This window comes from Silene latifolia, chromosome Y, assembly GCF_048544455.1.
Source record: "Silene latifolia isolate original U9 population chromosome Y, ASM4854445v1, whole genome shotgun sequence".
NCBI lineage: Eukaryota > Viridiplantae > Streptophyta > Magnoliopsida > Caryophyllales > Caryophyllaceae > Silene > Silene latifolia.
The window spans coordinates 262512658-262535976 of record NC_133538.1 but is presented as its reverse complement, the minus strand read 5'-3'; the positions used below and the strand labels follow the sequence as shown (position 1 = coordinate 262535976).

General features: G+C 38.1%; 1 protein-coding gene across 1 annotated transcript; it reads right to left on the bottom strand.

The window, feature by feature from the left end:
- Positions 1-6253: 6253 nt before the first annotated feature.
- Positions 6254-6874, bottom strand: LOC141630562 (uncharacterized). Its single transcript, XM_074443355.1, has one exon. The coding sequence runs from the start codon at positions 6872-6874 to the stop codon at positions 6254-6256; it is 621 nt and encodes a 206-aa protein (XP_074299456.1).
- Positions 6875-23319: the final 16445 nt, after the last annotated feature.

Genomic DNA, 23319 nt, shown 5'->3' with positions numbered 1-23319 from the left:
AGGAACTTCGTCCTCGAAGTTTACTCCCACTCAACATCATCATCCAACTGTCAACACTATCAAACTAATAAACATCCTCGCCCAACTGTCAACACTATCGAAGAACTCCCACACTCCTGAACATCACACTACTACAAGCTCGGCCATGACCTTTACAAAATCAACCACAACACAAATCAATCTTTTATTCTACATCAAGACTCAAACTTCCAAATCTACTACAACATGTACAACTATTAAACTTTCTTTGTCGCATCCTACTTCTCTTAAGTTAAATGTTACGTCCTCGTAACTCTCTAATACTAAATCCTTTGTCATACTTCCCAAAATCCTCATCACCATCGCATGTGAAAGGTAACTGCCTATAATCTAAACACTCACCATTCCTATATCCTTGGTAGGCTTGGTTCTCTTACTTAAACAGCTCTCGTACCTCAATTCATTCGGCACACCACCTAACCTATACCACAAAATCCTTAGCTTAACCTAAATTTCAATTCTTCTACATTACCGCAACACGACAAACCTCTCTATATAAACTATATAAAACACTATGGCCAAAAGCCTAACTCACGATCCATACTTGTTACGTACACTCACATTAGATCCTCAAGTTCTTTTCTTTCATTACCGGAAAACCCATACATAACTTAACATGACGCTAATTCCCAACACCCTACACTCACTGTCCCAAAATCTGATTATGAACCACCTGCAGCGTCCAGATCAATACAACACATGTTCCACCAATCATTTACCATGACTATGTCTAATGCCTCATCTTGAAACAAGATCAAAATTACTGTAACAACCTCTCACAACTGTGTCCCATCAACAGAAATCACTATACCATGACCACAACAGAAACATTCATAACTCTCTTCCATACCATACTCTACCCTCACTCCCAAACTGAAACTGGTAAGAAACATCAATAAACAAAACAACCGTCTATCTGTACAAACCGAGACTCACAGGAAGCAGCAGCAAACAACACAACAATCTATGTATAACTGGTTTGTACTTTTGAGAACTCGTATCATAATCATCCCGCCTACTCCACCACAACCGGTGACGGCATCACAACACCGTCACCAACAGCCGCACCGCAGCGCGAAAATGCCTGCATCACAACACGAAGTACCGTGCCCGGATCACCACCCGAGACACCACAACCACACTGATAGACATCACAAGTTACACAATCCCATAAACACTAACTCAAAATAACTTCTTAGACAAGAAAAACTTACTCAAATCCACTATACTAAATCACAACGCAACATATTATATGAATTAAACAGGTAATAACCTCATGAATATCATCCCCTTACCATATCACGGAATAACATGTATCATCAATACACATACGATTTTAACTATCCATGCTAAATCAATCAAATTATTACCTTTTGAACCTCATTTCATTAGTTTACCGTGCCCAAGATATATTACAGAACATTCAGATAACAGCTTTATAACTATCACACCATACCACTTCCCGTGAGGTCAGAACCTCACACAAACATTTATATACATATTAGACCCGTAATGACATCCAACCAGTCAATCCTGATCACGTAAGTTACCACCGGATAAAGGTTACCTCTCGCCCGAGCTTAACTCGTATGCCCCGCATAACACATTCTTCCGTTCGCACAACAATCATTTCCTGCCAAACGTAACCATAAAATTAATACTTAACTACTAGCAACCGCCTCCTATAACCATATCTTATGCTCCCTCACAATCATACACATCAATCATGTCTCTACAAAATCAACATCTTTAGAATGGCCATCTTTCCTATTTATCATCACCCTTAACCACTAGTGACAACACCTCAATACTACCATCGTTCGGACATCAAGCCTCTTACACTCATCTCTAAACATCACGGTTTCTTTCCTATGTTTGGTTAACATCCCGAATAACGAACATCAAACCCATCAACCAATTTACCTCAACATTATTTCCAAATCCATCTTTAATTGTATCGTCACCCAACTCACCACCAATATCTCATATCGTGTAAATTATTTACTCGGCTTCTTCCTTACCTTAATTCCCCGAAACTCATGACTAATCATGTTGTCCTGAAACTCTTATATAACTGTTGACTCAAATCCTCATGATAGTATCATACATCTCGACGATTCCTTACTTTTATATCACATAACTCCGGTGAACATTTTCTCAGCTTACCTTTTATCCTTCTTTTCTCTTTAAACTTAACATTACCAATTAATAATTCAACTCTTTATTACTTCTATCTAACTCTTTAGTGCTCCGGTTACCTTCTCATTGCTCCAAAACTCAAATCCCATTATTTCTTATTGATATTATCTTACTCTTTCTGACCCTGGATCCTCTCTTATCATGCTATCACTCAAGGTTATCACCAATCAGTCCAGACCATCTCATGTTATCACTCACACTGATCACCCATCAATTTTTTTTTATTCCCAAAACTCATTTCATACCGTTACTTATCTAAGGAAATCACACATTAGTTTCACCTCTTGATAATACAAATTCCCAAACTCACTCGCTATCTGCAAACCCACATCGCTGCATAACTCAATCTAAGCTCTTTATACATCATTTCTTTCCATTTACCTATAACGACCTTTCCATTATATATATTCTCAACCAACCGAGTCATAACTACCTCCCTTCATGATCCTGAAACATCCAAAGTTACCACGTATAAATTTGCATCTCTCATTTCAATCTTTTCGTTCTCACGTTCCATAAACATACATTACCCCTTGCCCACATTCACTTACTTTTACATTACTCAACACACAATCATATCACTCATCTCATCCCACGAAACATGCTCCATGCCTCAATCAGGTAATAAAAATTCCTTTCCTTTCTCCATTATCTATCAGAACCACATATAACTCATGTCCTCTTACCGAACTCATACTCACCACAGGTGCCACTCTTTACATCATAAGATTTGGTAACTTACGCATCAGGACCAACATACATGTAAAACAATGCATAAAGAAGCAAAATAACACCTTTGAATTTAACATAATATGCAACAGAAGTCAAAAGATAAGCAGATGACCCAAAACAGGGGTCACTAGATCGAGTACAGGCGACTCGATCGAGTAAAAGACGCACTCGATCGAATAGGTGAAGGTCAGAAGCACGTAAAACAAATTTCCAGGGCTACTCGATCGAGTAAGGGTTACTCGATCGAGTAACAAGAGGTACACTCGATCGAGTGAGGGGCACTCGATCGAGTACCCTACGCATTTCTCAGCACTGTCCAATTTTTGTAAGACGGGCATAACTCACTCGTTTCTTGGTCGTATTGGGCGTGTGACCTATCGTTAGAATCGTAAAAGAACAAGCTATCACCTCCTATTGGAATCACATCAAAATAATTTATGTATCTCAAGTTATAGCAGTTTAAAGACAACTTTGCTGTAATCAGACGACAAAATTATTCGCTTTTTACTTCCAAACAACTTAAACAACAACAAGGTAAACAAAAAAAACAACTCAATACTCATAAAACCAGTATGTCTAACCACATGTTACTATTTACAAAAGCCAAACAACAACTTTCATCATGCACATACATTATTTAACTTACCACTCATGTAATAATGCCAACATGCTTTTTATTCTATAACCTTACATAAAAACAATGACAATATATATAACATAAAATTTCCATTCATGTGTTACTAACATATCGACATTATAAAAAAAAATCAACTTCAGTCATATAAACATGCTTAAATCATGAAATCATATTTTTAAGCAATATTATCCATCATCCATCATACACTTTATCTAACGCATGCATATATATAACTTTACGGAACAAAATCATGTATAACCATATCACATCGCCTAATCTCATGTTACTAAGATTGCCACATTATAAATAATTCATCCTGCAATACATTATTCATCACATATTATCATATATGAACTACTTCATTTTTCCACCACATCATTCATCATTCTCATATACTTTTTAACAATTCCAACCAACATTGTAAACCAACTATCATTCAACATGCTTTTAACCAACAACATAAAAAATCCCACTGATTCATGCCACACATCTCTATATAGGTACACAATTCATAAAATAAACACATAGCGATCCCGACTCATATCCCATGGTGACCGGTTCAAAATTGTAGGGCGAGTTTGAGACTTTAGGACGTCTCCCAAGTCTTTGCATTAACTCCTACAACTTCTACCCCGGGTTCATTTTAATTTGACTCCCTATGTTCATTAGGTTCATTGATTACAGGTTTCAAGATTGTCGCTCAGATACCACTTTGTGACACCCCCATACTCCAAGTGCCTTACCAGGACCACTCAGGTATAGGAACATCACCATCTCGGTTACCCGAGGCAATGATAATTATCAGACAATAAAGAAAAATACATAAATAGTAAATAACGTTTAACGTGATTACATGCCAAAAACCAAAACTAATAAAGAGATACAAGTTCTCTAAAACTGTCTACTGTCAAAAGACTATCAGACATAGCGGAAGACTCCTAAACTGCATCGTGGTGACTCCTCCCAGTTATCCCATACGCATCAGCTCATACATGCTCAATAACTGCTCAACACCACCGAATGGATCACCACGGTTTTTAAAACATTTAAACGGGGTCAATACTAATTACATAAAACAAACACCATAAAGGAACAATATCACAAATAGCACAAATAGTTCAAACAAATCTCCGGTCTCCATCTCCAATCTCCACACAACTGACTACACACTAAAGTGTGTAGCCCTGCCAGAGTACCCATCGGAACAAGTAATCCATGTCGCCTGTGGGGGACCGCAGCCAGACCCACCAAATCCCCGCTCATCTCCGTCGAGCGATAAACCCAAGTTCATTAATGTGCACATCCCCTTTGTGACGGGTTCCACAGAGGGCGAATCAAGGGCGTGAAGCCACTCCCGCAAGTGACTCCACTTAGCCAGGGACGCACCCCGAAGAACACAGACAGATAAACAATAATCACAACACAACCTCAACAACCGTGTGAAACATTCAACAATACAATATCACAACCGTCTGAAACAATCAACAATTACTATCTACAGCACAATCACCACAACCATGTAATTAATACCGAGCAGGGAAACCCTACCTGGAAAGCAATCACAGAATCAGACGATCTAGCAGCTGTCTTAAAATCTCTCCTCTAAGAATCCTCCTCCTATACATACATGCATACAATTACTACCTTAACCACATAATCATAAAAACCCTCAAATCACCCAATTAGGGTTTAACCAACTTTAACAAAACAGTATAAAGTTTATATGAAAAGCTTACCCTCGACACAAGGATCACAACGGCGTAAAGAACAAGATGATCCAACGAACGTAGCCTTGGGGATTTGCTAATGATGCGATGAGATGAACTTACGTAACTCCTTTGTTCTCAATTAGGTTTTTAGAATAGTTAAAAAGGTTAAAGGAAAGTGACGGTATCATTATATATTAATCTAATAATCTCACATCATTAACAAAACCCGTCAAAACTCAGCCAGTAAACTAACTTACTCGATCGAGTAAGGCACTTACTCGGCACTTACTCGATCGAGTGCCCCCTACTCGATCGAGTACCCTACAGGCAGACTACTGTTTTTCGTCAAAACTACTTACTCGACAGAGTAAGCCCCACTTGATAGAGTACCCAAAGACTCATAAAACCGTAGTATTACAATCTTCCCTCCTTAAAAAGAACTTCGTCCCCGAAGTTCAAACCACAACAAAACAAAAACACACTGATACCCTCCCGACACAACAACAAAACAAAACTCAACATAAAACTCCAAAACATACTTACCAAACCAAACTCAACCCGACTTAAAACATACACTAACTATATCAAAATACAATAACGCAACTAAGAACTTAAAACAAAACTCCAACCTACAAAACATGAACTCTTAACACCAACTCCACCAACTATGCCTACCTCCACAACACGGCTCACGATATCGTATCAACTACATCATAGTCTCCCTCGACTCCAACTCCAAACATTACCAATTACTATCCACAAACGCTGCTAACTCCATAACATATTATCCACTAGAAATCCAATAACAAGACACTCATAACATCAATCGAAATGTTACAGAATGAGTAATAAAAATACAAAGAAAAAGGATACAAATCCCGGGTTGCCTCCCGTTAGTGCTTTTGGTTAACGTCGTTAGCTCGACTTGGTGATGATATTAATCCTCGTAGATGGTTTCCGAAAGTAAAATGGTTTTGACTCCTTCCATTTGAAAACCATCGTAGTACAACTTCAACCGTTGACCATTCACCTTCAAAAATTTTCCCGTCTCCAAGCTTTGAATCTCTACGGCTCCATGAGGGAATACTTTAGTAACAAGAAACGGTCCAACCCAACGGGATTTCAGCTTACCCGGAAACAAATGTAGGCGACTTTGATACACAAGGACTTTTTGACCCACCTCAAAAGACCGCCTAGAAATCATCTTATCATGCCAAACCTTAGTCTTCTCTTTATATAAGGCCGCATTCTCATATGAGTCAAGCAGGATTTCTTCCAATTCTTGGAGTTGGAGCTTTCTATGGAGACCTGAATCATCTAGACTCGTGTTGAAGCTCTTGACAGCATAGTAAGCTTTGTGTTCGAGTTCAACATGTAAATGACAAGGCTTACCAAATACAATCCGGTACGGGGACATACCAAGGGGTGTCTTGTAAGCCGTTCTAGATGCCCATAATGCATCTTCTAGCCTCAAACTCCAATCTTTTCTGTTAGGATTAACTGTCTTCTCTAAAATTGACTTGACCTCTCTATTGGACACTTCAGCTTCTCCATTCATCTGGGGGTGGTAGGCAGTGGAAATCCGATGTGTTATTCCATATTTTTTCACCAAAGCCTCGATGGTACGATTGCAGAAATGGGTACCACGGTCACTAATAAGAGCTCTTGGAAATCAAAACCCAGTGAAAATGTGGCTTGATATCCATTTAACTTAGGGAAAGGACCCATAAAGTCAATACCCCGTACGTAAAAAATCTCACAGAATAGCATCGAGTTTTGTGGCATCTCACTTTTCTTGGATATTGCATCCACCCTTTGACAGTTATCACATGATTTGCAAAAGAGATGGCAATCATGAAATGATTTTGATCACCAAAAACCACATTCCAGCACCTTCCTTGCAGTTCTCCTAGCACCAAAATGTCTTCCACAAGCATAGGAGTGACAATGTGCCAAAACAGAGGCAATCTCGGCCTCTAGAAGACATCTTCTAATAATTTGATCGGACCCATGCTTCCACAAATAAGGCTCATCCCAAATGTAATATTTGGCATCACTCTTGATTTTATCGTTTTGGGACTTAGAAAATCCAGCAGGAAACCGTCCGGAGACCAAATAATTTACAATATTAGCATACCATGGCTCGGTGTTTTGAATGGCTAGCAATGTCTTATCGAGGAACATCTCTTTTATAGGCTATTGGGTGCTTCTGGATTTATCATCATGAATTAGCCTGCTTAAGTGGTCAGCTACCACGTTTTCGGCTCCCTTCTTATCTTTCAATTTCAAATCAAACTCCCTCAAAAGTAGAATCCACCTTATTAGCCGAGGTTTGGATTCTGTCTTTGACATCAAATATCTAAGAGTAGCATGATCAGAAAAGACAATAACTTTGGTTCCTAGAAGATAGGAGCGGAACTTTTCCAAAGCAAAAACTACCGCTAGCAACTCCTTTTCAGAAGTGGAGTAGTTCTTCTGGGCATCATTCAATGTCATGGAAGCATAGTGAGTTACATGAGATGATCACCCCACCTTCTGTCCTAACACAGCTCCTAATGCGTAGTCACTCGCATCACACATAATTTCGAAAGGAAGAGACCAATCAGGAGCTCGGATAATAGGAGCGGTGACTAATCTTCCGTTCAATTCATCAAATGCCTTCTTGCATCCATCATCAAATTTAAACTCACTCTCCTTTTGCAGTAGCTTGAAAAGTTGTGAGGTAGTCTTCGAGAAGTCCTTAATAAACCTGCGGTAGAAACCTGTATGACTAAGAAAAGAACGTACTTTACGAACGGTAGAAGGATAAGGTAACGACTGAATAGTATCTACCTTTGCTTTATCGACCTCTATGCCTCGTGAGGAGACTACATTCCCCAAAAATATCCCTTGTTCAACCCTAAAATGACACTTTTTAGAGTTTAAAACAAGATTAGTGTCAACACATATTTTCAAAACAAGGGATAAATGAGCTAAACAATCATCAAATGACTCACCATGAACGGTGAAATCATCCGTAAAAACCTCTATAAATTTTTCAACATACTCAGAAAATATGCTAACCATACATCGTTGAAATGTACTGGGGGCATTACAGAGTCCAAAAGGCATGCGTTGATATGCAAAAGTGCCAAATGGATAAGTAAAAGTAGTCGTATCTTAGTCCTCAAGAGATATGGCTATTTAAAAATAGCCTGAATAACCATCTAGAAAACAATAGAAAGCCTTACCAGCCAACCTCTCTAACACTTGATCAGTGCAAGGGAGGGGAAAATGGTCCTTTATTGTCACAGCATTAAGTCTACGATAATTAATACAAACCCTCCAACCATTTTTCACTCAAGTCGGGACCAAGACCCCGTCGGCATTCTCTACAACAGTTACCCCAGACTTCTTAGGGACTACCTGTGTAGGACTCGCCCACTTACTGTCAGATATTTGGTATATCATACCCACTTGTAACAATTTAATAACCTCTTTCTTTACCACCTCCATCTTAGGAGGATTCAACCGTCGTTGCGGTTGTCTTACCGGCTTTGCATCATCCTCAAGTAAGATGCGGTGCATACAAGTAGATGGACTAATGCCCTTGATATCGGCAATGGTCCATCCTATAGCAGTCTTATGCTCATCTAGAACTTTTACCAACTTCCCCTCTTGTTCCTTAGTGAGCTTACTGGATATAATAACTGGCAGCGTATCCCCCTCACCAAAGAACACATACTTCAAGTGTTCTGGAAGTGGCTTTAGCTCTACCTTTGGTGCCTGCACAATAGATGGTAACAACTTCTCCGTCGGAAGGGTTTGTGGTGCTTTCTCATAAGAAATCGGGTTTCTTTCTTACAAACTCAAATCTGCCACAACTTCCTGCAAGTTAGTAGACAAAGCAATATCTGCACCATCTTTTTCTATGCCATTCTCAATCACCATTTGCACATCATCAACTCCACTAATATTAAAAACATCTTGCACACAAGGCTCAATAATATCAATGAAATTTAAAGAATGCACATCAAGAGGATATTTCATGGAGTCATAGATACTAAACTTTACAACTTGACCATCGGACTCCATAGTCAAAGAAACACTAGACACATCTATTTTTGTACTAGCAGTTTTCAAGAAAGGCCTCCCTAACAGTATAAGGGCCGCATGCTTATCATGTTCCATTTCTAAAACATTGAAATCAGCAGAGAAAATCAAATTATCAACCATAACAAGCACATCCTCCACCACTCCCATAGGGTACGCATTAGATTGGTCAGCTAATTGTATAACTACCCCAGTCTCTACTAAAGAACCTAGTTTCATAGACTTATAAAGGGAATAGGGGATCACATTTATGGATGCACCTAAATCTAGCATAGCTCTCTCAATTCGAGTGTCACCTAAATTGCAAGGAATAATGAACATGCAGAATCACCGCATTTTGTTGGCAATTTTCGTTAAAACATGGATGCACCTAAATCTAGCATAGCTCTCTTAATTCTAGTGTCACCTTAACTTTTTGAGCACCTTTCAGCCTTTGCTGTCTTTTAACAGTATAAAACTCTTTCAAAAATTTAGCATACCTGGTTACACTTTTTAAAAGATCAAGAAGGGGAATGTTTACCTCACACTTACGGAATGTCTTATAAATATCCTTGTCATTCTCAATCCGTCTTGTGGACTTTAAAGCATTAGCAAATGGGACATCCGCCTCCAACATCGGTTCAGTAGTAACCGAAGCTTCTATCACAGGTTCTGGAGTTGCACTCTCACTTTTGTCAACCATAATCTCCTCTTCTTCGTGCAAGATAGCACTCTTGGTCTTTGCTTTTGGTTTCTCAGCTTCAACCAATTGCCTTCCGTTTCTAAGTGACACCGCACTTATATTCTTTGGATTTACTACCGTTTGATATGGTAATACATTATAATCTCTAGCCTCCAACCGATTAATAGTGGTTGCCATTTGCCCCAGCTGATTCTCAATATTTTGAATACTAGCCTTGTTCTCCTTTTGATTTTGAATAACTGTTGCTTGAAGTGTAGCTTGACTAATAACCAAAGCTCTTATCATATCTTCAGTTGACATTTGACCACTAGGAGGAGGTTGAGTCGGAAGTAAATTTTGAACTTGTGGTCGAGGTATAAACTGAGTCTTAGGTTGACGGGATTGGCCACCTTGTCCAAACTGTTAGGTGTTTTGAGAATTGCCCCAACAAAAATTTGGATGCGCTTTAAACCCGGGATTGAAAGTGTTAGATTAAGGATCCCACTTCTTTTGAGGTATACTCTCCCATACTCCATTCACCTCTTCTTGAGAACCTTCTTGCATGAGTGGACAATGCTCACTAGGATGTCCATCGGAACAGATTCCACAAACCATTACCATCCTTTGGCCTAACATCATATCCTTGAAAAGACTTGTCAAAGTATCAACTTTATTTTTAAGATTGGAAGAGGATGAAGAACATGAACCCACCGAATTGACTCCGCGCTTTACATATTTTCTAGCAAAACTCCGGGAGCTCTCAGCCAACTCACCAATGATCATCCAAGCCTCAGCCGGTCTTTTGTTCATGATATTTCCACCACATGCGGCAGACACAGTACGGGCATATTCCATGCACAGACCTCCACAAAAGTACATGACAAGGTCTTGAGCAGTATATCCATGATAGGGACATGTAGCACATAACTTCTTGAAGCGTTCCAACTACTCGTACATAGTTTCAGAACCCCTCTGTTCCGTATTACTAATCTCTTTCTTCAATTAGGAAGGTCGGGAAGCAGGAAAATACTTTTCAAGGAATGCTTTCTTCATCTTTACCCATGTATCCATACTTGCAGGTGGCAAGTAATATAACAAATCTCGTGCAACATCCTTATGAGAGAATGGAAAGGCCCTCAATTTAAGTTGTTCATGAGTAACTGTAGCCGGCTTCATGCTTGAGCAAACAATATGGAAATCCGATAAATGCTTATTGGGATCCTCTCCACTTAGACCGTTGAAAGTGTGCAATTGATGAATCAACCCTGACTTCAACTCAAAAGTTCCATTCTCACCCAGCGGAGGATATGTAATACACAGAGGTTATTAGGTGAGATCGGGTGTAGTAATTTCTTTAATAGTACCAGCCATGTCTAAAGACTCTTCAGATTCTTCAGAATATTCAGAATTGTCAGATTCTGAATGTAGATCGTCGAAGTCGCCGCCTTCTAGAATATCCACTATTGCAGTTTTCTTGTTCTTCCGTAACCTGAAAAGAGTATGCTCAATCTCTTGATCAAAAGGCTCGAGGTTCAGGTTAGCAGAACAAGTATTATGCATAAACCTACACTAAAACAAAAAACCAATTAATGCCAATTCCCCGGCAACGGCGCCAAAATATGACAGTTTAAAGTCGTATGCCTCAAATTACAATTTATAATCACTTAAATCCTTAGTACTAAACAAATAGTAAAGCAGAAATAAGGGTCGAACCACAAGGAATTGGATTAATCATAAATGAAATTAAAGTGTAGAGAAGAACGATTATTAAGAATCATAGTAACTGTCTGAAAGGGGTGGGGGGGGGGGGGTGTTAAGTTTAATTTGTAGACTAAAAATAAAACGAAATTAAGCAATAAGGTTATGTAATCAAATATGGAGAAATATCTTGACCCAAACTAGTATCCACTTCCAAATAAAGACTCGATCATTGACTATAATCAATTACCAACCTTGAGCAATCTATTGTGATATCTAATAAAGTTCAATTTTATCAAATATCAATTTCTCATCTAATTTTAGTGAAGAAAGTCAAATCGGTTGCCTTTAATCACCATTTCTATTACTAACCCAAATTACGCAATTCAACTTCAAGTAATGAGAAGCATTCATTCAATTGAGAAAAAGCAATGGAAACAATTAATACCAACAACGCTATCGATATTCAAATCACAAGTTAAATCCTTTTTATGAGTAAATTACGAAAACTGAGTACGATAATTTAATCACAATTGCTACCGTGATAAGATTAAAATCGCAAACTGAGCATTTAATCAAATCTAGCATATGATTTAATAAAAACCCTAATTAGTTGTACACATAATTAAGATGAATATCAAAACGAATATTAAAGCAAGGAATTAAACAATACTTAAGATAAAGCAAAGGCTTAATAATCTCACAAGAAATTACCGGAGTTTCAACTTGTTTGACTCAAGAAGGAGAGAATTAGCCTTGCATAATAGTTACTGGTAAACGTAATTAGGTTTCCTAAGAAAACTGCATAAGTCTCCCTCAAACTGAAAATAAACTTAAGTACTCTCTAAACAAAATCAACTAATAAAAAGTCAAAGCGAGTCTCGGAACAAACCGAGTAAAATAAAACAATAAACACGAGTCTCATAAAACCAAACTGATCGACAAAGGAATAAGCCGCGCGAATGTCAGTCGTGTGTAGGTCATGAATCTTTTTCTTGCCGTCTACCTGTTTGTCATATGCGCGCCTTATGAGTGTGACATATGACCAATATTTGTGCACATATCTCATGACATCTTTATAGGTCGTTGGGCCTACCTATCCTCGGACTTGGACTCCGTCTCAAACATGCTAAACCGACCTAATAGCTAATCATGACTCACGAACAAATAACCTGCAATTAAGTTCCATAACACCACTTATAACCGTCAAAAACATATTAATTATCCACAATTAACTACGACTAAATGAGCTGTATCAAGTGCTCTACTATGAGTTTTTGGAGTGAAAGGGCTCCAAATGAAAGTTGGTGACAGTGTGCATCAATAAAAATGGTGACGAGAAGTGCGTCACAAAGATAATGATGAGAAGTGCGTCACAAAGTGAAGACAATGGCTTTACAAGATGGATAAAAAGTGCTCCAAATGATAGTTGGTGATGACGTGCATCAATAAGAGGGTTACGAGAAGTGCGTCACAAAGTGAAGACAAGGGCTTCACAAAGTTAGATGGAGAAAAGTCTTTTTGATCAAGCAATTTCCACTTTTTGGAGTCCAAGCAAAGAGGCTCAGTTTAAGTCCCGAAAGAAGGCTATGTTTAAAGTTGGGTGTGGAACCTAACATGTGCGGGCGTGAGAAGGATTGCATACCATTTTAAGGTAATTTGCTCATCAATGAAGATAAAAAGAAATTTGTGAATCAAGCATTGCAACGAATTTTTACAGGAGACTTTGGAGGATTATTTACGTCTTCGTGAAAGATGTGCTAGATGAAAGGAATTTCGTTATTATAAAAAATTTGAGAAAGGTGTGAATGGCTGGATGCTCAAGGCAAGTTTCTTGGATGAGAAATTGGAGATGATAAATGTTGGCTTAGCAAAATAGTCCAATGAAGGTCAATGAGGTTCGTGGATGAATGGGCAGTTATAATCTTTTTTTTTTCAGAATCAAAGAATATATGATGCTGCCACACATCTAGCATACAGCATGTACCGAGCCAACCGAAGTAGATCTCAGAATTGTGAAGCCATGAAATGGGGACTGGGTTTAAAATTCAAGTATGTGCAACTTGTTTGAAAATGGGAAGGCAAAAACCTAATTGTCGAGTTTGTGTGGCGGTACCGAAACGCGGTAGCCTTAGAATGGCAAGGAGGCATAGTCTTGCGAAGATTTTTCGTCCTATCGACATGGATGGAGTTTGAAGAAAATGATAATATTAAGGTCTCGTAAATTTTTAAAACCGCGAAGGATGTAACGAGTCTAGCAACGAGTATGGTTCCGCATGACAAGAATTCGAACGTGAATCCGAAAAATTTTGGATCAAGGGGGTGTGTTGGATTATTATGATCCAAATTAGTCTAATTTTGATTTAATTAGTTATTTAATTAGTGGCTAATATAATTCCTTACAATGTGCCACTATAGTAGTTGGTCAAATGGTCAAATGATAGTGTTCATGTTTGTAGTTAGTTCAAGTTCATGGGTTAAGTGGATATAATTATGATAAATGATATTTATCATGATTGGCGGTTGTATGGTTGGTTTGGTATGAAAACCAACATGTTTATCCACATTTTTAACAGTTTATATATACTTATATTCTAAGTACATATAGAGGTATGTGGTTATAATTCACAGACACGAAATCAGATTTTGGTATAGAAAGAAAATTATAAAACTACATAAAGTATTCTCTTTATCTTTGCCTAGATGAAGAGGGCCTCAACCGTATTATCCTACAAGGGATTTCGTGCAACCCAAAGCAAAAAATAGGTTGAAATACTCTTAAGAAAAGCATGATCTTCGTGATTCGGTTGATATCCAAGTTTACGATCATTATCACTGTTACCTTATTACAATTTTCGCAACATAGGAGGGGCTAACTCCGAATATTAATTAGCTATTACATGGATAATAGCCACCCAATGATTTCTTAGCGCAAAATAGAACGTAATTCCATAGGAGGGGAGTCTAGTAGTGCCAGATCTATGCCGAAATTGACTCCACGATTAGCAAGTCAATCAGTAGCTCGATTAGCTTCTCAGTAAATATGCTCCATCTTGATCGACTTGCCCATTTCTTGGATGAGTTCTTTGCATCTTATGACAACCGATCTAAGACTATTGCTAACTAATTGTTCCTCTATAACAAGCTCAATACAGGAGTTGTTGTCCATGTGTACGATCAGTTTCCCAAGACCAATTTGTTTAGCTCTTTCTAGCCTCTTCTAAGCTAATAACTTGGCCCGCATAGATGTACATATCCCATGCGAGAAAAAGTAAGCCTATATAAAATTACCAATCTCGTCCCTGAATATATCACCACTCCAAGATGACCCAGGATAACCCTTTAAAGCTCCGTTTGTATTTATTAAGACTTAACCATATGGAAGAGACATGTAATACTATTGTTTTATGTGTCTATGGGTACTCTATCAAGAGGGGCTTACTCTGTCGAGTAAGTAGCTTTTTACGCAAAACAGTAGACTGCCTGTAGGGTACTCGATCGAGTAAGTTGGGGACTCGATCGAGTAAGGGGCACTCAATCGAGTAAGTCACTTACTCGATCGAGTAAGTGTGTTTTACGGGCTAAGTTTGACGGGTTTTGTTAATAATGCGAGATTAATATAAAAGGGTTTGTTATTATTTATTAAACACTTTTTCAACATCATAAACTTTTCAAGTGACGATTAGAGGTTACATGCTTTGCTTCTCTCGCATTATTGGCAAATCCCTAAGCTACGTTCGTCGGATCATCTCGTTCTTTACATCATTGCGATCATCGTGTCGAGGGTATGTTTCTTGTATAATTTATGTTGGGTTCCATTGAGTTTCTTTAAAACCCTAATTGGGTATTGTTGGGGGTTTTGGGTGATTTGTATGATTGTGGTAGTAATTGTATGTATGCATGTGATAGGATGAGGATTCGTTGAGGAAAGATTCCGATTAGCTGCTAGACCGTCTGTGGTGTTTGCTTTCCAGGTAGGGTTTTCCTACTCAGTATTGGCTACATAATGTGTTGGTGATTGTTGTTGTGATTGTTGAATAATTATAATATTGGTTTGGTTTTGGTGATTGATGTTAGTATATTGTTGATTGGTTGTGTAACTGTCTGTGATCTTCGGGGTGCGTCCCTGGCTGAGTTGAGTCACTTGCGGGTGTGGCTTCACGCCCTTGATTCGCCTTCTATGTAACCCGCCACAGAAGGGATGTGCACATTAATGAACATGGGTTTATCGCTCGATGGAGATGAGTGGGGCTTAGGTGGGAATGGCTGCGATCCCCCACTGGCGGCGATGAGTACTTGTTGCGATGGGTACTCTGGCAAGGCTACACACTTTAGTGTGTAGTCAGATGTGTGGAGTTGGAGACGGAGTTGTGGAGATTGGTTTGAGCTGATTGAGCTTTTTGTGATACTGTTTCATTGTGGCTATTGTTTTTATGCAATCAATACTGACCCCGTTTAAATGTTTCAAAAACTGTGGTGATCCATTCGGGTATGGTGAGCAGTTATTGAGCAGGTATGATGGCTTATACGAGGGATAGCTGGGATGGAGTCACCACCAGTCGTAGAGTAATCCGCTGTGTCTTGATCTAGTTGTTTAGTCTTTGGATTTTAAGAACATTTGTATTTCCTTTTAACAGTTTTGGAGTTTGGTTGTATCACTTAAACGTTATTATCATTTAAGTATGTTTCGTTTTTGTCTATTTGATTATCATTGCCCCGGGTAACCGAGATGGTGGCGTTCTCATACCTTAAGTGGTCCTGGCAAGGCACTTGGAGTATAGGGGTATCACAAGACAACCACCTAATATGAACTTCTCTACTGCCGACCTCGCTGTGGAATGAATAAAGAGGATCTATCACAAGCTCGCTTGGATGTCTTGAATTGATTAATAAGGAAGCTGGATCTTTTTTATTCCTTGTGATTTTGTGAAAGGTATTTTAATCAAATACAAATAAATAATTGGGATGGTAGGAGTACTTCGTAACGAAGACCTTTTTGCTTTTATTATGTAAAGGAGTGGCCGATGGAAGTTACTTTAGTAGAATTATTTAAGTAAATATCATTTAATTTTACAGTTTTATAAAATTTATCACAAAATTTTCTATAGGACCAATTTATCAATAAGATCAACCCAATAACCCAAAATCCAATTAAAATAATTAATATAGTTGTACAATTTTTTTTCTTTATTTTAACAACTTAATATTATAATTTGATAACTTACACATTTTAACATGTTCGTATTCATCTTAAAATGTCGGGTTATCAAAATAAATTTAAAATGTAAGTAAAATTAAATATTGAGTTTGGACTATTCTCATATTGGGCCAGTCCTATGATATAACTGGAAGATCATAGATCTAAATTAGACTCTCTAATTAAAAACAAATTATCTCATAATATGTTATTTTAGTGATCCATGTAAAATGCATGCTAATATAAAAGCATAATAATAAAGATTAAGGAAAAACAATTCCCTTACATTGATTTTGATGGTAATATGGGCACAATCAAGATCTCCTATCTTGATTGTTCTTGAGCTTAAAATAAAGGATGATTCTCCTTAACAAATCTTCAAAGAGAAGATCTCCTAACAATATGCACCCAATAACTAAACCCAATATTCTAACAAGTATTAACTAGAAACTTGTTAAATTTATTCCCTTGATAATATGTAAATATTACTAACACTCTTAGTAATTATTTTTGATTACTAACTTCTTAGTAAAATAGTTTTTATTATTTTTAGAGAGAGGAATGATTTTCACATGCAAAATGTTCAAGTTAGTCAAAAATGAACAAATGAAAATGGTGATAACTTGGGGGGGGGGGGGGGGGTGGCCGGATTTTTGGTGACGTTGAGTGGAGTGTTTTCTTTCCTTATTTTAATATGCCCAATGGTGCATAGTTTAGAAAAGAACAAAAGTATTTTGGGAAGAAAAATGTGTAAGTGGAATGATTGTGTTTAAAGCAACACACAATCCCATTTACACGATTTCCATGACCCATTTACATGTATAAATCGGTTCTTATATTTGTCGCACAAATACGTGTAATTTTACTTTAAACATTGTTTTATGTTTAAATGCTTCCCGATTAATTTTGTCCAAAACACTCCGTAAATATACGTATACCGCTACACATATTATTTACGTACTAATATTAATCACATTAATCAATTAGTACAATTTTAGTGAATTAACAATTAATTTACTAAAACCCGTCTCAATAAATTTATTATTCAATTATCGCATAATTAAAAAATAACAGCCGCGCTACGAGTTCGCAACTCGAAATCTCTCTAAAAATAATCGACTAACCTATTAGTCAATAAACCAAGGGACTAAATAAATTGTATCTCATACAATTAATTAGTTGTCAATTGGGGTTCATTCCTTTAGGTGTGACCGAAAGGGGTGAGTTGATTACCGCCGTCTCACGACAATAACGTCAAACTCTAGTCACCCAACCGTTATCGATTTACATTAATCAACTGACGAGGATCAAATAATAAATATCCTGATGATATTCCTTTAATGAGATTTATTATGTAAACGCACTATTGTGGAGGACACTAACTCCAATAATCTCCCACTTATCCGTCACAAGGTGTGCGCTACCAATTCTCTTGTCCGTTTTAATCTCTCACTCAATGCAAGGTGTCTTTCAGGTCGCCTTTGCACATGAACATATCGCTAGTGGTTTTATCGATCGGGAGTGTGACTACTAGACCGTAAAAATCTCCCACAGATTACTTCCGAGTGTGGCCACGCATTTATAGTCACAACTTCTCGAGTGGCCATGAGATATAGTTACCCAACGTGGGTGGACTATTCATGTATGCCCTATCTATCTTTGCCCAATACAGAAACTGCACTGACTTGGATAATATTCTCCAGTCAAAAGAATCGACTCATAGGAACATCTTAGAGATCCCTGCCACGACCAGGTATCTATAATAGAACTAAGGGACTCTCTAAATGGTCACTGTCCGGCAAAGTGTCACACACGCTATCTATGTAATCGATTAGTCATCACGTATGACCTCATGGTGTTGAACAACCATCAATCGACTTACAATCTAGTCACTCCGAGACGTCACCTCATTAAGTGACTAGGGGCAAAATACAATGTTCATCTTATTCACTTGAATAGTGTTTAACATTGTCTCCACAACTTATTCAGATAAACAAGGTATTATAAATTTAGTCACACTAAATAAAAGATTCATAAATGAATGCTTAAACAATGAATGCGATTATCATATATATAAAAGAGATACAATATCCAATTATTACATATCCATAATCTAAAGAAAATCTGGTACTCGTCTCAACCCCATTGTGACGACATGACCATCATGCTTAGCCTTTTATAAAGGCTTGGTTAAAGGATCAGCAATATTATCGTCTGTCCCAACCTTAGAAATGTCTATTTCCTTCCTTTGCACATAATCTCTAATTACATGGTATTTCTTTTCAATGTGTCTAGATTTGTTATTAGACTTCGGCTCTTTGGCTTGAAAAATAGCCCCACGGTTATCACAATATAGAGTGATCGGATATTTGGCGGAATGGAGTACTCCTAGTCCCTCCATGAATTGCCGAATCCAAATAGCTTCCTTTACAGCCTCAGACGCTGCAAGGTACTCAACCTCTGTTTTAGAATCCGCGGTAACACTTTGCTTGAAGCTCTTACAGTAAACAGCTCCTCTATTTAGCATAAACACATAGCCGGATTGGGATTTCATATCATCCTGATCGGTTTGGAAACTTGCGTCCGTGTAACCTCTTACACGCAACTCAGTTTCTCCTCCAAACACTAAGAACGAATCCTTAGTCCCTCTCAAGTACTTAAGGATGTTCTTTATGGCTATCCAGTGACTGTCACTAGGCTTGGCTTGATAACGACTTGTCATGCTCAAGGCATACGCAACGTCGGGACGAGTGCAAATCATAGCATACATGATAGACCTAACACCGGAACCATAAGGGACGGTCTTCATGTGTTCTATCTCCTTAGGGGTAGAGGAAGACTGTGACTTGCTCAAAGTAATCACTTGGCCCATAGGTAGATATTCTCTCTTGGAATCTTTCATATTGAACCGGTCAAGAACATTGTCAATATAAGTTTCTTGACTTAATGCTAGTATCCTCTTGGACCTATCTCTATAGATCCGGATACCCAAGATTCATTGTGCCTCTCCCAAGTCCTTCATCTGGAAGTTATTCCCTAGCCACTCCTTAACGGAAGTGAGCGATGGAATATCATTCCCGATGAGCAATATGTCATCCACATATAGGACAAGGAATGCAACCTTACTCCCACTAAACTTCATGTATAAACATGGTTCTTCAACACTTCTAGTGAAACCATATTGTTTAATAACATGATCAAAACGATGATTCCAAGTCCGAGATGCTTGCTTAAGACCATAGATAGACTTCATGAGCTTACACACCTTCTTAGGGTTAGATGTGTCCACAAAACCTTCAGGTTGTATCATGTACACCTCCTCTTCTAGAATCCTATTCAAGAAGGCGGTTTTGACATCCATTTGCCAAATCGCATAATCATGAAACGTGGCAACCACTAAGATTATCCTAATGGACCGAACCATAGCGACTGGAGCGAAGGTTTCGTCATAGTGTAGACCATAAACTTGGGTGAAACCTTTTGCCACCAATCTAGCTTTGTAAAGATCTATAAGTTTATCCTTGCCAAGCTTAATTTTATATATCCATTTACACTGAAGGGGTCGCACTCCCTCATGTAAATCCACCAAGTCCCATACTTGGTTCTCGTACATGGAATCCATTTCGGACCGCATGGCTTCTAGCCAGAGCGAGGAGTCGGGACTAGACATGGCCAATTTGTAGGTAGTGGGTTCGTCAATTTCCAAAAGTAAAAAAACACCACCCTCTTCGATGTTACCAAGGTAGCGTTCAGGTGGATTAGAAATCCGACTTGACTTTCTAGGAACAAATACCGTTTCAGAGGAGGAGGGAACGTTATCCTCCACGTTCTCCTCTACCTCATTCTCGGTTTGTGGCTCTCGAAATTCGTCAAGTTCAAATTTTCTCTCACTCTGTTTTCAAGAAATAAACTCTTTTTCTAGGAAGACAGCATCACGAGCCACAAACACTTTGTTCTCGTGTTTATTGTAGAAGTAATAGCCACGTGTTTCCCTTGGGTGTCCTACAAAAAGACATTTGTCAGACCTGGGTACAAGCTTATTGTCAGACTTGATCTTAACATACGCTTCGCAACCCCAAATGTGCATGAATGACAAATGAGGGACTTTCCCTGTCCATATCTCATATGGAGTCTTATCGGCCGCTTTAGTCGGGCTTCGATTTAGTGAAAATATTGCAGACAAGAGGGCAAAATCCAAAACAAATCAGGAAGCTCGGTTAGACTCATCATAGACCGAACCATGTCTAATAAATTTCGGTTTCTCCTTTCGGCCACACCATTTAATTGTGGTGTGCCAGGAGGAGTCCATTGTGATACTATACCACAATCTTTTAGGTGTGAATCAAATTCAAAATTTACGTATTCACCACCACGATCGGATCGTAGTGTCTTAGTCTTTTTATCTAATTGGTTCTCTACTTCATTCTGAAACTCCTTGAACTTGTCAAAAGCTTTACTCTTGTTCTTCATCAAGTAGACATACCCATATCTACTCAAGTCATCAGTAAAAGTAATGATGTAGTGAAAACCTCCTCTAGCGGTGATGCTTAATGGTCCACACACATCCATATGTATGAGAGCCAAAACCTCACTTGCTCGTGTCCCTTTTCCCGCAAAAGGTGCATGAGTCATCTTGCCTAAAAGGCAAGACTCGCACATACCATAAGATTTGAAATCAAATGGTTTGAGCACTTCAGATGAAGCAAGTCACTTAATCACTACAAAAATAACGCAGGAAACTGACGGTAAATCTGACGGGAATAATAAATCGTCAGATATTTTGAACTTGTGACGGAAACGTGACGGATATTCCATCAGTAATGAACTCCTGATGAAACATCCGTCAGGATACGTCAGCAGTCACTGGCGCGTTAAAAAAACAAAGGCGCCAATATATTCCTGACGGAAAATCCATCAGTAATCATATGATTCCGGACGGAAATTCCGTCACATGTAGCTTTCAACTAAAGCAAACAACCAGTTAATAATTTAGACAAAGAATCTGACGGAAATTCCGTCAGGAAAGTCAACAAAATGTTGTCTTTCCTGACGGAATTTCCGTCGGAGGTTTCCTCTCAATTATTGCCCAAACGGTAATAATTGACAGAAAAATCCTGGCGGAATAACCGTCAGGAATCCGCATTTTTGAAAGGTCCTGACGGAAATTCCGTCAGGAAAGTCAACATTTTGTTGACTTTCCTGACGGAATTTCCGTCAGGATGTTTCTTAAATATCGAAAACTCGCAAATAGGCCCTCATTCTCTATCGCATTATTTTTTTCCCAAATCAATTTTTGTCCCAAAACCTAACACTAAATCCGACACCACCACCACCACCACCACTACCACCCTCCTCTCCTTCCGACCACCGCCATCTCCACCCCAGGTTTGCTTTTCTCTATTATTTTTCCTTTTCATTTTCTTGTCTTTATTGTTTTTATTTGTATAGGTTGTCACCACCGCCGCCGCCGTCCACCACCACCGCTGCCGTCCACCACCTCCGCCGCCGTCCCTCTCCACCTTCTTTCTCATCCTTCCTTTTTACTTATTAGTAAAGTTAATTAGGTATTTTTTCTTCTCCTTTTAATTATTTTTTGTGTTTAATTAGTTTAATTAGCTTAATTAGTAGTAATTGGTGTTGCTGCATGTTGAATTAGGATAGAAGCCATTTTGTTCTAATTTTTTTTAAATTGTTAAATTTTGAGTAATAGTTAGTAGTAGTTAGTAGTAGCTTAATTAGTTTAATTAGTAATAGTTAGTAGTAGTTTTGTGAAGTGTTAAATTTTGTGTAATGTTAATGTTTTTAAAATGATAATTTGACTTAATGTTAATTAGATTAGATATTTAAAGTGAAAAATTAGTCATGTTACTTAGTTTTTGTTAATTGACATTATTAGGAAAGTAGTCATTGTTGTATGTTTTGTTTTTAGTATTATTGAATTTAATATTCATATTGACTTAGTACCCGTTCAAAAATTACTCATTAGGAGTAATTTGTGAATAGTCCCCGTTTTGGGACTGTCTTTGTACGTTTCAAGTCACTTAGGTAGTAAACATGTATTTGTGATTTGTTAATGAGGAAAGAGCTCGGTGACAATTCCTTAAATGTTCTCTGAATGCATATGTGGAGTAATTATTTATTCTACATTGTGTATTTGGAGAACATAGGGGAATTGCTGCCGAATTTTTTCCTCATTAATAAATCACAAGTGTGTGTTTGCTAGTGACTTGAAATGTACATTGATGGATTTAGGTTGGAGTGATAAGGACCCAATTAAAGAAAAGAAAGACTACTTGTTGACAATAGTTATTTGTTGGTGATAATGTTTATTGAGTATTATTTTTTGTTGTTATTG

Excerpts from the sequence above, each read along its gene's own strand:
- LOC141630562 (XM_074443355.1), bottom strand. The coding sequence starts at position 6,874 with ATGAATGGAGAAGCTGAAGTGTCCAATAGAGAGGTCAAGTCAATTTTA.